At 49.4% G+C, this 17,375-nt stretch overlaps 1 protein-coding gene across 1 annotated transcript in view; it reads right to left on the minus strand.

Moving 5' to 3' along the window:
* STK11 (serine/threonine kinase 11) overlaps window positions 1-1,940 on the minus strand; it is a 64,302-nt gene extending 62,362 nt beyond the window's left edge. Inside the window, exons 1-2 of the mRNA XM_090027367.1 lie at window positions 1,864-1,940; window positions 611-1,628 (exon numbers count right to left, since the gene is read on the minus strand). Coding sequence (XP_089883493.1) covers window positions 611-900 — 290 coding nt within the window. The 5' untranslated portion in view covers window positions 901-1,628; window positions 1,864-1,940. The remainder of the gene's footprint in view (window positions 1-610; window positions 1,629-1,863) is intronic.
* Between the last annotated feature and the right edge of the window lie 15,435 nt (window positions 1,941-17,375).

Consider the following 17,375-nt stretch of genomic DNA (forward strand, 5'->3'; position numbering starts at 1 on the left):
GACCAAGGCAGATTAAGGGACTTCCCAAGGTCACACTGGTCAATAGCACGACTAGAAATAGAGCCCAAGTCTCCCAACGCACTGGCTCACGCTCCAATCCATGTAATAAATGCCTGGAATGCAAGAGTTTCCAGCAGAGGCCCGTGAAGTATCACATGCACAGCGGCAATGCAAAGTTTATACTTCTTCTGCAGCAGGCAACCTTTCACCCTGCCTTGTTAGGGCAACTAAGCACAACACTGTTTACTGTGTGCCTCTTGGATGAAATTGCAGAAAGAGGGGTTCTCCCGACTTTGCAGCAATGCCCGACAGCGCCCAGAACATTGTGCTGCTTGTAGAAGTGGATATATTTGCACCCTATGCCCTTGGGAATAAAACGTTTCCTTTTCCTGCCCCCTCCACTGTTCAGCAGTATTTAAAGAGAGTTACCCTCTAACTCAGAATTGGCTGCATTTCAGAGGTGAAGCAATTCCTGCATGTATGTGGCTTGTAAAGTCTTTTCAAAACATATGGCTACATGCAGTGTTGAATAAAACAATACGGACTCTCAGCCAGAAAACACTGACCGGATTTAACCCTGTTGCAAATAGCCGCAGGAACCCATACTCACTTTTTAACATTTGCCTCCCCATTAGGGATCCTGCGTAGCTTCTTCTTCTTCAGGATTTTGACAGCCCTTCTACAGAGGGTTTCAGAGTCCAACATCTCCTTGACTTTGCCGTAAGACCCTTCTCCGAGTAAGTCCCCCATCAGGTACTTGCCAATAAGCTTAGCCCTTTTGCGCCGTGGCTGGTAAATGACCTCGGTGGAATCAATGCGATGGATAAAAGCATCCATCCCCACAGACATCAGCTCACTGTCTGCAAACATACTCAGCTGTTGGGGCTCTTGCATATCCATCCTGGATTCAGTTCTGTAACCCACTTGCCTCAGCCCTTAAGATTTTAATCCAGTTCTTTTTAGCTCCCGACACTCCCTTTGACTCCTCGAAAAAAATTATCCATAAGATTGTACGAACATTAATTTAAAAAAAAAACAAACAAAACAACCCAACTACAAAAACAAAAAACAACCAACAAACAAAACAAAAAAAGAACCACCAGCTGCTCGTAGCTTGATAGGGTCCGATAAGATCCAGAGTCTGGCCCCAACAACGCGATCTCTTTCTTCCTGTTTTGTTTATTTTTTTCAATGTCTGAATTTTTCAGTTCGGGATTTATTGATTTTACCTTTTGACCCGGTCCCACTACTGGGGCTCAATCAGGTCAACTCCTGGCCTTCAATTTGGCCCAGTTTTAATGCTTAAGTGCTAGGTCATCCTCTGGGATCCCAGACGTCAAACCCACCAGAAGACAGACGAGTCTCTTTCATGACTTTCCATTACTGGCTGGTCATGGCCCCCGTGGGGCTTGTGTCTGCTCCCCTGCTGGCACCCCTCAGCCGTTGGGCAGCTGGAACCAGGTTTCCTCAAAGGCGTTTTCGAGACCGATCCTCGCCGCGTTGCGGTCCTTCCTGGCGAACGCTGGAGGCCTCCCGGGCCTACCGAGAGCTCCCGGGGGCATCCTTCAGCCACTCCGATGCCGCCTGACACATGATGCGTCGCCGCCGCGGCTCCAGGGCTCGGTGACCTGGGAGACACGGAACCAGCTCACACCGCGGCCGGACCCCAAAACGGGGGCCAGGGGTGGGGGGGTCATGACCCCTCATGAGGCAGCCCCTCACCCAAGCCGCTGAGGGGCCGCCCTTCACACGAAGCTGACCCCTTGCCCCCCTCAGCAATGCCAGCACAGAGGACCCCCACCCCATTGCCCTGCCCCCACACCCTGCCGGGGGGGGGGTTCGCGCTCCCCGGCCCCTCCTCACTTCTGAGCTCCCCGCGCCGCCTCGCCCCCGCCGCCGCTAGCACGCCGCCGCCATTTTGTTTACCTCCCTCCCCCCAGCGCCCGCCGCCCTCCCCTCTCCAGGGCCTCACGCCTCCCTAGCGACCGACGTGCGCTCCCATTGGCCGCCGCGGCGTCCCCGCCCTCGAGGATTGGCCCGCCGGCAGATGGTAAAGGGCGGGCAAGTAGGATTGCCGGCTGCCCATTGGCGGGTTGTATTTAGAGCCCACCCCTCTCCGGCGGCAGCGGGGGGAAGTCTGGTGCGGGGGTGGGGCTTGCGCTGGGGGGGGGGGGGGGTGAAAGGGTAGAGGTTAAAGGGCAGAAGGCAAAGGGGAGGGGGTTGTGGGGCTTAGCTGAGCGAGGTGTAAATAGGGGGTCCTCAGCCGCGTGTGTCCTTCAGGGGAAGTGGCTTTTTGTCCAGGAAGACACACACACACTCTCTCTCTCTCTAGCCCCAGACCTCTGGCCTAGGTTGGAGGTGGAATATTATTTTACATATTAGTTAGTAAATATGCATAGCTAATGAACTGCTCATTGTTTAGGATGTGTAATTCATTAATAGCAAGCTTTTAGTGGGTCTAGATTAGTTTTGGAAAAGGAACTAGGAATAAGCAACCAAGTTCAGCCTCTTAGGCTGGGGTTGCTCCTTGTCTGTCTGCCCCCAGCCTTGGGGTGGAGGTGGGGGTGTCTTCCTGGGCAAGAAGCCCCCACCCCTCCATCTTGATTGTAGCAGGGCTCCTCTACCAGGCAGGGGGAAGCGCTTCCAGAGGTGGGTTTGATCCAGCACAGCTGCTGGTAGTGGAAAGCAGCTGCCTGCTGTGGGGCCACTTAGCTTGTGGGCTTGGAGAGCTCTTGGTGTGGGTGAGACTTTCTCTTCAAGTCCTGCTTTCTGATGACTGGGTCTGGGTTAGGCAGACGTTGGTCACCTGCATGCTCCCATCTGGACGACAGCTGTGCACTTGACCTTGGCAGGAAGACATCTGCCTTCAGGAAATGCCAGCTAGTCCAGCGTACCATGGAGCATCTGCTGAGGAGTGTGGACTATGGGGAGCTCCTCTTGCTCGTGCTCCCTTCTGCTTTCTGCAGTGGCTTCCTTTACAAGTATTGAGCCGCCTTCAGGGTTTTCAGCAGCCTAAGTGCAGCAAGTCTTAATGTTTCCTGGAAACTTCAGGATGGAGACTAGTTAATGGTCCTCTTTCTCCAGCATAATGGATCTTTCTGCTGCAAGGATAAAACATCTCTGGAGACTCGAGCTTTCTTAGGGGCTGCTTAGGGACTGTGGATCCAATTCCTTGAGGAAAAAACAAGGACCATCCCAATCCACTTGGATGTAAAAGGTGCAATTTTTGATCTGCCTTCTTTTAATAGGAATGCTGAGCAATTACAAACATCTAATAAACCCACACAAGCTCCTGCATGTTTCATGCCACAGATGAGTCCTGTTCCTTCCTGTACAACAAGTTGCTCGGATGCTGTGTGATGAGGGTGCTGGTATAAGACTCTATACTTCCAAGGATAAGGGTAAAGACATTTATGTAGACTGCAAAAAGCACTTGCTTAGGGATAAGAAAGTTACTTGGCAGAAGCCTCATGACACTACCTTAATCCCTGTTCAAATACTGCATGTGCTGGTTGTCAGCCATTTGGTACGTGGGGAACAGGTCCCATCAGGCAGTGTTGCTTCTGTGCAGGATACAGGCTATTATTGCTACTTTGAGGTTTTTACCTCAAGTGTTGTGCTGAATTTGGTTCTTTTCTCAGAGCTTTGCCTCTTAGAGTCTTGCTGAGTGTGGTTCCACACATGTGGGGCACTATCTTATTTTTAAATGCAGTCCTAGAAGGAACCTAAAATATCTTTGGGACCAGCATGACATCAGTTTATGATGTTTAAATGGGATTGCCAGCTGGCTGGTATTTCACTGGCACAGTCAGTGTTTGTACCCTCAGGCCTGTGTTGAAATCCTCATGGCCTTATGCTGTTTCTGCGCAAGAAGAGCCTTACTTGAGTCAGGTGTAAAGGCATGATTCTCCTGTTGCCTTGTTGCTGAAAGTCAGGACGATCTCAGCTGAAATCGTATAATTCCTTCGGTATTAGCTTGTTCATAGTGGAACCAGGTCTGCAGGGCTTCAGAGTTCATAAGGTAATCTGAATAGCTGCCATTTCCTTGCCCCGTACCCTGCTTTTTCCCCCTTACATATGCAGATGTCACTAATAGATGAGCTTGGACCTGTAGGTGGGAAACCAGCCCAAGGGCAGTGCAGTGAACCAGGCTGTTCAGAGTGTTTACTCTGTCCTGGCTCAGCAGCCAGCAGATTGTACGGTGCACTGCCAAGAGAGAGCACTGGTGTTCGGCCTTCCTGTGGAGGGCAGGGGCAGTAGTGCTCAGCCCCTTGGATCACATTGTGTTATTTCAACAGTATCCCTAGCCAGTTGTCCAGGAGCAAGGTGAGATCACCGTGGAGCTCCTGAATGAGGAGACAGGCATTCTGCAGCGAGATGCTTTTGGAGGTTGTGGGGAGCAAGCGGGTGCAGAGAAGGGTGGAGCTGGGAATTGGCTGGTGCCATGGGTAGACTCCACCCAGATCTCAGTTCACCCCATGTCTCATTGTGGAAGTCTATACCTTTTTTGGCTGCCAAGTCACTCTGGCAAGAGTGTCTGACCAGGTATAGAATTTTGTGGGGAAAAGACAAGTCGCATCCCCTGTCCCCCTGTGACGAGCATTATAACCCTTTCCTTTTACCAAACCCTAACCTCCTCTCTCCTGGCGAAGAGGGCTCTGATCTTCCCCTCCAGCACCCCAGTTGGCTACTTTGGTCCCCACCCTATGTCACACCCAACCCTGCTTTGGACTCGAGCTGTGACACTTGACTGCGTGACCCTCAGAGAAAGTCCCTGTCCTTGCAGATGTGTTATGTTTGGGCTCGGCAGCAGTTGACATCAGCCCCCATCAGGCCCAGTGACACAGACCATACAACGTGTCTGGCATGGCAGTTCCCCTGATCAGCACCAGTCAGACCACATGGGTGTCACCTGGCCCATTTCTCTTCCTCCTAGTAGATCTTTTGATCATCTGCCAGTGGGGAAGCTGCTGTCTCGCTCTTGGGGGCCAGGTCCAGTCTGGGAGAGAAGAGCCAGTAAGAAGACTGCTCCCCTGCCGCGCCCCCGGTCGGCATGGCTAGCCACTTGGCTCTGCCTGTTTTAAGCATGATGCAACCTCCCTTGAGTCCAACTGCATCTCCTCTGGGAACCTGTTCTGCTGATCAGGGTGTTTGGTACTAAATTTAACGTGTGTAAAACCTCAGCGATGTGCCCCAGGGTCTGGTTACAGACACTTGCCTGAGCAGGACGTGCTTTCTCTCCTCTCCTTTCCAGCTCTTGACCTATTGCCTCCTTTCTGCTTTTCACCAGTTCCTGCCCTCCTTTCCTTCTCTCCCTCCTTTGCTCCACACATACACCTTTCCCCCAGCTCCCTTCTGTGCTAAACACTTCTTCTGGGCTCAGGACTCCATGGTACCTGGCTCTGTACAAGCAATACTATTTTGAAGGAGGTAACCATTTAAAACAATGAAGTATCTTACACTGTGAGCTCTTTGGGGCTCTTTTTCCAGCTATGTTTTTACTTTGATTATGGACTGGTTCCCAGGCTAATTAGCAGAGGGCAGATAATAATAGGGAATTATAATACAAAAACTTAATATATGGAGGAAACAGAGCATTTTCTTAAATCTTATCTCTACTTCATTTCCTCTGCAATAGTTAACTCTGGCTTGGAGACTGTTACTGAGAGCTGGAAGTTCTTAAGAATCAGAAGACCCATGGAGGGACACAGCACAGCTGAAAGAGGCTGGTACTAGGATAGAGAGACTTGCACCTCCAGCTTCCAGCTCAGCCTGTCCCCTTTCAGCATTGGCCTAAAGTTACTGCCATCTGCTTGAGGAAATTCCAGGCCGTTATCTGCATCTTATTTATATTGATCAGCTTCTGTTACAATAGGAACATCAGCTTAGATGTCATTGGAGCCTCTTTAGCTGCTTCATGTGGGTCAATGGAGGCCAGTTTGGATGGTGACTCAAATGACATTTCAAAACTTTCCTAGGTTGACAAAATGTAGGCAGAATCCAGGATGCTGTTCAGACTCGACCCACAGACAGATTGACTTTACATCATCTTGGAAGACGGATGGATTTTGTTTCAAACTGATTTACAGTGACAGCTATACTCATGTGTCAAGAGTCCCTCCAGGTACTACTTTGCTTTGAAAATGTCTTATTCAGCAGGATCATAACATGCGGATTTGCTTCTTGCCACTGTAATAGATAACATGGCATTCATGTAGGTTAAAGGTACGTAGCTGAGAGGGAAAAATGCTTGTTGGCAGTGTTCTTAATAACACCGGAGATTATTAATGCAAATGTTAAAAAAAATCGCATCCCATTTCCTTTCTTGATACCATTTGTTTGTTACTGATATAATGTTTCCAGCTTCCTCATCCATTTTTTTCAGCATGTCGCACAAATACCAGGTTGCCTTATATATTAGGCTTAATAGTGCTGTTACCATGTTCCCAGGCCAGTCTCTCTTTCCTAGATGAAACAAATTCAGTTTCTTTAGTGTTTCCACTAAGCTGCATACTCTAAACACCGCAGCATTCTTTCTGCTCTGGTCTCTTTAAATGTCTGTGTCATAAAGTGTAGTGGCAATGTGGTGATGGCAAATGCCATGCTTGTATAACCCAGCTCACTACACATGGTGTATATATAGCCTTTTCCACCTCTCTCAATAGGCCTCACCAGTTTATATTTAAGTCTGCCTAAAGGCCTGCTTCAGCCAGGTGTATTTGCTTGTCTATAACTTGCCTGTTCTTTTTCCTCTTCCCCTCTAACGGTGGTCTGTTTGTCCTTAGACAGTGAGGTCCTTCAAGCAGGGCTGAAGGATTTGAAGATCTCCTGGCCATCACAGATGCTGAGTAATAGTAATTAATATCTTGCTCTTATCTGGTGCTTTTCATGCATAAATCTCAAAGCACTATTGCAAGGTAGGGCAGTAACATTAGCCTCAGTGTACAGAGGATGAGAAGCCACTCAGCCTGGATAGCAGTAACAGAAATAAGCCCATTTAATTTTGAGCCTAGTCATGTTCTCTCCTCCTTTCCTCATAGTAGCCTGCTGGTGGGCTGTTTATATTGACAGCAAAGCAGGGAAGTTTTCAATAACAACAGGGATTTCCTTTGTATTTAAGCAAGTGTTTGGAAAACATTCCTGTTGGGTCTTTGTAAACTGATTCCTTCCTCTTCCCCATAACAGCAGGGACAATACCCTGTGATTTCAGGTGTGGGGTCAGGCCCAGATTCAGCAACAAATGTTCACATTTAATCATGGAAGTTGGCAGGACTTGGGCATAGATTAAATGCCTTGCAGGATCAGGGCCTGTGGGGACTGCATCTTGGGTTCTGGTAAAGTCAGATCCTGGGAGGGGACAGTTTGTTTGGAAGACTGTTCTGTACATCCTAGTGTTAATAGTTCTCCAAATGAGAATGGGGTAAAGTTTTTATGAGTATATAGGAGAGACAGTGCTGATCTGGTGCAGGTATTTAGACTTCTGGAGATGCAGAAAGACACCAGGGGGGTCCAGCCTGGTCTCTGCTGACTGTTTTTGGAAGGGTCAATCCTGCCTGGATTGGTGGGAGTGTCAATCCTGCTTACCCAGCCTTGTAAACCCCACTAAGCATCTTCATGCCTCTTCAATACCTAAGTGCCTTTAAAAACCTGATCTTATGCATGGATCTGAACTGACCATGTAGACAACTAAACAGGATCTAGGTGGAATTTAGGCACCTGAGTCACAAAGAGCAATCCAGATCACCCCTGTTCAGTGGCTGCAAAACCCCAGAGGCCTAGGTTCAGTAGCTGCTTCCATTTGGGCCTGACAAGGTCCTATATACCTGGAGCTGGGCTCCTGCACATGCTTAGAGGATATCCAGATTAGACCAGAAGGGAGGGATTAGGCTGGGCTGCCCTCAATCCCTTCAGTTGAAGCTGGCCCACTGAGCAGCCAAGGATGCCAGTTTCCTGGACCCAGATGGAGAGCAAGGAAGATGGAGTTGAGACTCTGTCTAACTTAATGGTTCTGACCCTGCCCATACGGGGGCAGGCCTGGGTTCTGTTGTCTGCTGTCTGAACTGCTTAGGCATTTTATATTGGACAGTCACTTATCAAGACACAATTAGCACAGGCAAGTGTGTCCCTGCAGAGGCGGGGAGGTACAAAGGCAGATGTGCAGTCTCTAGGCCTCCAAAGGCTTTCTAAACATTTTGCCCCTTTGGTTTCTATTGTCATAAATGGATTTGCACCCAGGCAAACTGTTGTTTGAGAGGGAAAGGAAGTAGGCTGGTGGGACAGAGTCTTCAGGGCATAATTCCATTCACTTCAGCAGAGCTGCCCCAGGAGTGAATGGATCTGATGTGTTACTGTGTAAGGATCTGTTCCTCCTTCCACATTCTTTCCAGCTGTTGTCATGTGTTTCTGGTCAGTGGTTTACAAAATGAGAGAAAAAAGAATGGTAAATTCTGCCCTTGGTTGACACGCACAGTGGTTTTAGTTGAACGAATAAAAAGCTATTTTAGGTTTTGATGAGCCTGTTCTCTTTAAATCACAAGTAGGGTTCACACCAGGGTTTCTTCTGATCACATAGGCAATACTGGTGGCTCTGGCCTATCTGCGTTATAAAAAAAAATGGATGGTCTGGGGCAATCCATACCTTCCGTACCTGGAAGTTCACGCACCTTCTAGCTAACCTCCTGGATGAGGTCTTTCATGAAAGTGGGGTGGGGGAAGAGGGGCTCTGTTCATTTAAATCCTGGAGTCCACAGCTATTCTGCTTTGCCAGTCACCACGCAGTCTGCCCAACTGAACTTTCCACAGCAGGTGTTGCATCAAGGGTTTCCTGCTGGAGCCTGAGGGACGGCAGGGCCTCAGCCATCCTAAGGCCTTATGCTCCTTCCATTCTTCTGGTAGCAGCTGGCATGTGATCCTGGTTCCTGGCAGCATTGGTGTTCCTCCGCTAGGCGGCAGTGCAGGCATATGAACAGGCCCCTCAGCTGGTGGGCCTGCATGGTCAACATGTTCAGAAGTGGCTACTGATTTCAGAGTGGCTCATATTTTGGGTGCCCTGGGGTTGGATCTTGAAGGAGCCAAGCAACCACAGCTCCTGTGGACTCTACCTGGCACCCTGGAGACTCGGTGCTTCTGAAGGCCAGGCCCTGACCACATGCCTCAGATTGCCCAGGCACAAATCTGGCTTTGTAGTTATCAGGGATATAGGTTGTAGCTGTCTTGGTCTAAAGGCAAAAGCAGTCAGAACTTTTGTGGTAGGGGCGATACATTTTATTAGATCAACTAGGTAGTTGCAAAAAAATAAATCTTTATGCAAATTATAGTTACCAAAAAAATTCTTTATTTGCATAAAGATTTATTTTTTTGCAACTACCTAGTTGGTCTAATAAAATATATTGCCTCTACCACAAGAGTTCTGACTGCTTTGTAGCCATCACATTTCTGGATCCAGAGTCAATGCAGGAGGCAGAAATCAGCTGTGCTGCTGTCCATTGGGTGCAGTGAAAGACTTTGGGAATTGGAAGCTACATACATGGCATTACAAACCACCTGGTTGAATTTCAGTCCAGGTCACTGTAATGGGCACTCCCACCAAACCTTTGCCAGATTTGGTGGAGAAATCTGCTTGTTGGCCAAGAGACTGGTCAGTCCAAGGCACCAGTGAAATATGCAGCCAGGCCAGCTTTTTGAAATCATGCAGCAGCTAAGGGAGCTCTGGCTAGTTGCGATCAGTGAGTCGGAGAAGGGTCTTGCTGCAGGCAAGTATCAGAGGTGAGCAGAAGCCTATGTGGGAACGAGGCTTAGCTAAGAGGTCTTGGCTCCAAAGAATTCATTGCCATTGCTGTTCCAGGGAGCAGCCCAAGTCAGATCTGTCAATGTATGGAGTTGTTGATGCAGTTTATCCTCAGCAGTACTGCTGTGACAAGACTTCTGGGTTTCACTCCCAGGCTTGTGGTGCTGTTGCTAAGTCCAAGACAGTTCTTCTCTCTGCACCTTGCTGTCCTGATGTACTGATATGGTTAATGCAGCCTGCAAAGGGGAGAATGCAGGGACTTGCAGAGGTCTGGAAAGAGCATGGAGTTCCTGGATGGGCATGGAATGCAGAGGGACAAAGCCCCCTGCCGAAGTGTGGGGCAATGCCTGCTTGCCTTGCGTCCCCTGCTGCTGTCTGCAGGACACTCTCCTGACAGTGCAGAGCTGCCTCTGATTTACTCCTGCTCTGGCATTGACTCCAGCATACTGGAAAGTGATCACCCAAATTCTGGTAAGTGCTGTGATTCCCCTTCCTGAGGGACTGCCTGGTTCCCAGAAGCAGGAGGGCAGGATTGATTGGATGCCGTCCATGGTAAAGAAACCCGAGCAGGGGGATGGGGAGGGTCTCCAATGCCTCTGGCCACTGGTTGATAGTGGTTCCATATCTGGGTTACATCAGCTGCACTCTGCTCCTTGGCAGGCTCTCAGGCTCTCTCTTCCTCTTTCCAGAAGATGGCAGGGAAACGACCTCCACCTTTGTGCACACTGAGCAGGCCCTCCCTGTTGTCCTTCCAGGAAAGAGAAGAGCATCAGGTGCTGCGTATCAGCTTGTGGTACAAATGTGCTGCAGGTCAGGTCTGGTGCTGGGTCTGCATGCCAGGCAGTCATAGAAAAATGTCAAGTCAGCACTAACCTCCATGGGGCTGGTGTGGCTGGCTGGCTGCATCAAAGGGCTAGCTCATAGCCTGGTCTGCCTGGCTAATGGCCACATGAGGGATCCACTGCGCATGAAGGAACTGGGGGTTGGCATTAAAGGCTTCACCTGACACCAGGAGTCAGGCTGGGCAATGTCTTTGCTCCCAATGCTTGGCTGTTTCCGAGGTTCCTGCTCTTGGGCTGGCCTCTGGCTTGCTCCTGTCCAGACCTGGGTCCTAATCACATTGCCCAGTCCTGGCCATCGCACTGTGAGAGTGAAGGAATCCGTTTATCCACAGGTCAGCATAGGAGTCTCTGCAAATCATCCCTCTTAAGTGCCTTTGTGCCAGATACATGGAGTTTGGCTCTTACCCTTCTAGCTGAGGAGATGTCAGCCTGCTTAGCCCACTCAGATTACCAGGAAGGAACCCGTGGCCCTGTGAAATGGAACCTGGGGAAAGGACAGAGAACCCACTTTGCCTGTTTAGGCTGGCCATGGAACAGCCATCCAGTGGGACCAGTGTTACCTTGCTGCTGGCTAGGGCAGGGATTGCAGCTGGTCCCACTGCCCACAGCACATATCCACTTTGGTGGTGCACGGATTAGTTGCCACACCAGAGTCCCCAAACCAGCTGGGGTGGTTGTTGGAGTGCAGCATGCAGCCAGCCCTACTAACCTAAGCAATGGTCTGTCTCCCCCATATTTCAGATAAATTCTCCTTGCATGTTTGAAAGTGCCTAGCAGAGGGAAGTCTGAGGCAGTGTTCTCCCCTCCTGTGAACGCTACAGCTAGCTCTTATGTCCATGGTTGGAGGGAAGAGGGATCTAGGGAGCTGGTTTGATGTGACCCTCACCTTTCCCTGCCCCCGTCAACAACCTAAGTTATCCCAGATCACTTCTCCTCCCTCCCTCCAAGCTCCATGCATCTGGCAGGAAAGGCTGAGAAAACAGCCTATCTGCTGTGAGGACTCTTCCCACCCACCTGCATTGCCACAGGCCCTGGGTCAGAGCTATCCCTGCAGATGCCTCCTTTCCACCCAGAGGGAGAAGGGCAGGAGAGGATTACAGTCAGCTAGGCCCAAAGCTTCTCACTTTGACGGAAAGTCAGGGAATTTCCAGGCTGTGGAAAAACAGGAACTGGCTATGTATGACAGACAAGGCCAAGCTCTGACGTGGCAGCCCTGTGCTAAGGCCCTGTTCCTGCCTGCAGAGGGGAGGGCTCTCCAGAGTAAGAACCATGGGGTCAGCAGTAGTCAGGGCAAGCAGTTTAACCTCCTTGCTGAAAGTCACTGGGCTATGCCCATTTGCTGCAGCTTGCCATGTTAGGAGGGTCTTTCCACATGCCTGTGTTTGGGGTATGAAGGAGGTGGGTGGAGAGAACCTTGCATGATGGAGCCCAAATGTGTCCTTCAGCATTTAACCCCATCTCAGATGTCTCCAGCAATGGGGTCCCTTTGAGCTTCCTCCTGAGGAAAATCCCACCCCCATCTCTGAGATCACAGGACTCCTCTGCCATTACCTCCATTTCAACCCTCTGCTCCTAATTGTACCATCCTGCTGCTGGGCTCCTCTCACCCTTTCTGGTACCAATCAGAAGCCAAGCTGGTCCCTCAAGACCAAACTTTATTGGATTACTGGTTTGCACTGAGCTGTTTCATGGCTCGAAAGTCTTGAGGGTTTTGAAGATTTTATTCCACGCCCATCTGCTGTCACAGTGCACAGCCATGGCAGGCTCTGGTGATAGTTGGTTCTGCCCTGTGTAACAAGGTCCCACTCTAGCACTGAGGAGAAGAAATGCAGCTTCTTCCTGCTCCCCATTCCAGTGGCTCCAAAACAAGACCAGGCTCACAACCCCCTGGGACATGGGGACTGCCTCCTTGGATCAAACCCATGGTGCATCTCACTCAGCATCCTGCTCTTGCCAGTGGCTGGGATCAGATGCTGCTGTGAACAGAGTGCAGGAACTCACAGAGGGCAGATGTGGCAAATACACTCCTCATGCAAATCTCAGCAGGTTGCTGTGCTCTCTCCTCTGGTTCATTCCCTCCTAAGCCACTCTGATGTAGATCCCTGGCCCTCAAGGAACCCAGGGCCTGCTGCCAGCCCTGCTCATTAGCATTCCTGCCAAAGTACCTGCTAATCCAGCCCTTCTTATTAGCAGGTGAGAATTAAGGGAGAGGTTTGAATTTCATCCTTGCCTAAGGATCCCCTCCTACAGGAGAGCAGATAAACCCTGGCCTCCCAGAGCTAAGCAGGGAGTAAAGGGCTGGGGTTGAAAGAAGACCCTTGCTGGAGGTGCAGTGTTGAGATGTTTCAGCTTGTGGAAGGGGTGAGGTTTGGAAAGGCTTTGTATACACATGTGCTGTCAAATCCAACTCTAGCTTGCAGCATGTGCACAGTGGAAAGAGGAGGAAAGGGAATGACCTCTCCTACTCTGAACCAGGGGTGGGATGAATGAGGAAGGAGCCAGCATGGGGGGAGAATGAAGTGAATCCAGAGCCTGTTTCTGGCCCTCCCAGTCCCTTGCCGAGAGGAGGCAGGGGTGAAGGCCTGGGTTTGCAGTTTCTCCCTGTGCTGGATACCACGAATGTGTTATTGGCATGTGGGGTTTGCGGTGAGCTTCACAGGCAATGTGAAGGCATGGCTGCAGGGTCATGTGTGAACCATATCCTGGTCATGCTCTCGAGCATCAGGGAGACCAAACAGGTTTCCTCTTTCAAGTCCTCCCTCTGCTTACTTCTCTTCGTAAGGTGGGAGAAAGTGCTACCCATCTTGGCTGTACCCATCTGACTCTGCTACCAGGTGTCCTGGTGGCAGTCGGCAACTGCAACTGCCAAGCTACCAGACCACAGGCACATGCACACACCTCTGGCACCTCTGTGTGTCTTTGCTCAGTGGTTGTGTTGGCAAGGCATGGAGTACACTCTGGGAAACCACAGCTACTCAAGGAGCTGCAGCAGCCAGCAGAAGGTGAAGGGGAATCTGCATGTTCTCCTACCAGCTAGCTACAGACTGGTGGCAGAAACTTTTTGCATTTAATTAGTGGGGCTAACTGCAGAGGTGGACTAACTCTGCTGCATTGAAATTTGGGGTGTGGATGAGGCCTGGGACAAGAGAGGAGAGAGGGTTCACTCTGAGGAGGAGACAAATTAATTGCAGAACAAAGACTTGTACTTCCAGTGCAAGTGTTCAGCTACATTGTACAAAACAAAAGAGCTCTGAGCATCTTGAAACCCTTAGAAATATACCTGCTTAAAGAGACTCTAGCAATTGCTTCCAGATAACACTGCTGGCATGCTTAAAAGCAGAGACAGGGTGGCTTTCACTGCCTGTGCTAGGTACTTAAGAAGAAAAATGTATAAGCAAGCAGGGAAAACCATACAGTTTTGAATGCTGAATTACCACAGCATTGGCTTCAGAATAGAACAATATATTCAAGCAATATGACTGAGCCAGTCCCCTGCTTGTTTGGTTCCGGAAGGAAAAGTGTTGATAATACAGATAAAGTAGATATATTTTATCTGATTCTTATGAAATTGCACCCAGAAATTAAACAGGTCAGGAGAAATAAGAATCCACCTGCAGTGTTAACAGTGGCAATCTCTGGGCCAGGGTCTGAATAGCAGAAAGTGAAACTGTCTGGAGAGTGACAAAATGTTGAGACATAGAAACAGAAAGTGAAAGCCACCAGGTTGGATTGTTTATTGCACTTGGGAGGACTGGAGTTGGAGGTGAAAGAAGTGAATCATCTGAAGTGGCGTTCCAGAGAGGTAAGGAAATGGGGTCTTTTCTCCATTGTAATCTCAAAGGGGGTTTGTCTTGTCGTCAGACTTGCCAGATTTCTAAACTCCCACTGGAGGGTGGGGACAGAACCAGGGAAGGGGGGTGTTGGTACTGTTTTGCATCATCATGCTTAGTGCTTGAGCTGTTTCACTACTTGTTTTCTTTTCTTTCCCAGGCCCAGTTTGAAGGCTAAGGGTTAGTGTCACAACCTTTTTTCCTCTGGGGATTGAGTTGCATGTGTCTGGTCAAAAGGGGAGGGTAGGAAGAATCATAGAAGCTGTCTCCTCCTCAGTGTGAAGGGCTACAGTGGGATAGGGTGGAGGAAGCTGTTGGTGACAGTGTGAAACTAGCTGGGTACTGCATGCTGTGGGGAGAAGACTGGTTTCTGGACTTGGCTGGCAACTGCATTGGGCATTAAAAAATGCCTTGCAGTTCTTTTGCTCATATGACCCCAGCACTTTTTCCTGCCATGGGCAGGGGGTCAGACTCGATGATTCATTGAGGTCCCTTCTGACCCTAGCATTTATGAATCTATGAACCAGTGAGTAGGGGAAATGCCCCATTTCTCACTTCCTAGATTGGCAGAGGGAAGGATCCAGGCAGGGCTTATGCTGTCTTTGCAACAGGAGAGGACTGTGCATGTGGTTGAACAGAACATGCAGCCAGTGAGGAAGCAGAGCTGATGGGATCCCACTTGGGCTCCTAGGTCAGCAGGACAGCGATTTGTAACAAGGTCCCAAGAGGGTGGTCTTTGGGTTCATACAGAGACTGCATGGTAGAGGCAACAGCCAACTGGGGCTGGGAGAAGCCAGGAAGCAGAGAAGGTTCAATTATCTTTTGTTGTTGCTCACTTTGAACAAAATCCAGCCTCACAGAATTAGGGTGCAGAGCCCTCAAAGATGCTGAATGGCAACAGCTGATGAGGAAGTTGCCCACACAGATACTGTGTGCGCCTAATTAAACACATGCCTGGGACCATGGCTGGGTGCTGAGTGGGAGGCAGACTGGCTTCCTCAAGGCCTGCTATAATAAATCCTTTTGTTCTCTTTATCTCCTTTGAAGTTAATTTCTTTGATGGGGCTGAAGTAGGTGTTGGCTGGCGCTTCTTGGCTGTTCTCTGTGACGAGAAAAGGGAACAGCCAAGAGAACATTCCTGCTGGGATCCTCTCTTATCCTGAGTGGGTTTAGGTTCTCTCCAGCTTTATTTTGGCATTTCCTGTGTGCAAAGATTGAGAATGCAAGACTCCCTGATAGTCCCAGTGACAGCATCCTTGAACCTGGTTGTGGGCCTCCACGGTGACCCAGCTGGCTAATGTATGGGCTGAAGCCTCTCACTAATCCCTAGCATCTCATCAAATGCGATGAGTCTTAGGGATCCCAAATTCAGTGACCCTAGGTTTGAGGTGGGCCCCATTACAGCTCCCTGCATTGGGGTTTTATTGTAATCAGAACATTTAGTGGCATTTCCTCCAAGTGAACAGCTTCCTTTGTTAATTGGTGTTGGCCACCATCTCAGCTAGCATGCCAGGGATCTCCGGAGCTGAGAGCATGAGCTGTTACAACTTGAGCTAAAGAACCAGGTGTCTGTAGCTGAGTCCGGAAGAGACTCGTATCTGCTGTGTATTGGGCAGAGTGGGAATATGGCAAACAGGCTCAACGTTTTACAGAAGCAGGACATTAGCTGCCATGGTTTATCTGTGGCAGGTTAGGGTGTTAGGTCTGGTTTGTCAGGCTTGACGGTAGTCTTATATAGAGTTTAGATTATGGTTTGTATGGGATTGTTTGGATAGGATGATCCTGCTTCAGACAGGAGACTGGACTAGATGACTCTTCAAGGTCCCTTCAAGCTCTGCTTGTCTTATGACAGGCTCCCAATCCAGTCTCAGTGTGCCTATACCAGCTGTGCACTGCTCTGACCTGCTGCCAAAAAATAAGCCCTAGCCACCCATTCTACACGCTTCAAGCTGAATAGAGGTGGCAGGATTTTTTTGTGGGGGATGCCTGCTGCTGTCAATCTTGCCACAGCAGCTACCTAGCTGTTGCTAGAACTGCCTCAATGTTGTTTAATTTGGAGCAAAAGTGGGTGGGTGGGACTTGCATCCTGGCAGAAGCCTTGAGTGACATGGAGTCAGTACAGATGTACCCCGGACTTGCTCTGCATCCCTGTGACCTCCCACCCCATCACTGGTGGTATGTAGTATCCCCAGCCAGCAAACATTGAGAAAAGATAGGCTGTGAGCCAAAGAGAAAGGGGTTTCTGTGTTAATACAGAGCATGAACATGGCAACTAGCACACGTTGGCTCTGCTGGGCAAGAAAGCCTTTTCATTCTACCATAATGGCAAGTAAAAGTAATACCCAACTGAGCCTACAACACTTACTCACAGTGCTTCTTATTTTACACTACCAGAGAGCCCTCCTGTTTTATTCATGATCCCAGCCTTTCTTCTATTCAGCTGGACACTGATATTTTAGAGACCAAGTAGTACAGGGTGGTTCTGGACTACTGGCTGTTTCCAGCTCTGGAAACAAAGCAAAATGGGGCTGTCTGCATTGTTGATATTGGACTGGAGCGGCCAGCAGAAAGTGAGATCCATCTGGAACGCAACTTTTATATCATCTCATCTGGGCTTTTGTTTTTCAATGCCCAGAGAGTTCAAATGGCAAAGATCCAGCACAAAGGACAGGAAAGACATTTTAAAGAGGAGAAAAAAAGAAAAGCAGCTGCATTAATTTTTCAGCAGAATGTTGTATTACATTAGTTCTGCGATTCAGCTTTTCTGCTAATTTACAGTAAAACAGAACAAAAGCATTGCACCTGCCTGGAAGGGCAGCAAACTGAGTTCTGATCCAGGGACTCCCGTTGGAGTCAGGGCCAAGCTTTAACAGTTAGTGCAAGCTCACCAAGTAGTTTCCTGTTGCAAGAGGAGGC

This window comes from Crocodylus siamensis, chromosome 14 (assembly GCF_052110815.1).
Source record: "Crocodylus siamensis isolate JL-2025a chromosome 14, ASM5211081v1, whole genome shotgun sequence".
NCBI classification, from domain to species: Eukaryota; Metazoa; Chordata; order Crocodylia; family Crocodylidae; genus Crocodylus; species Crocodylus siamensis.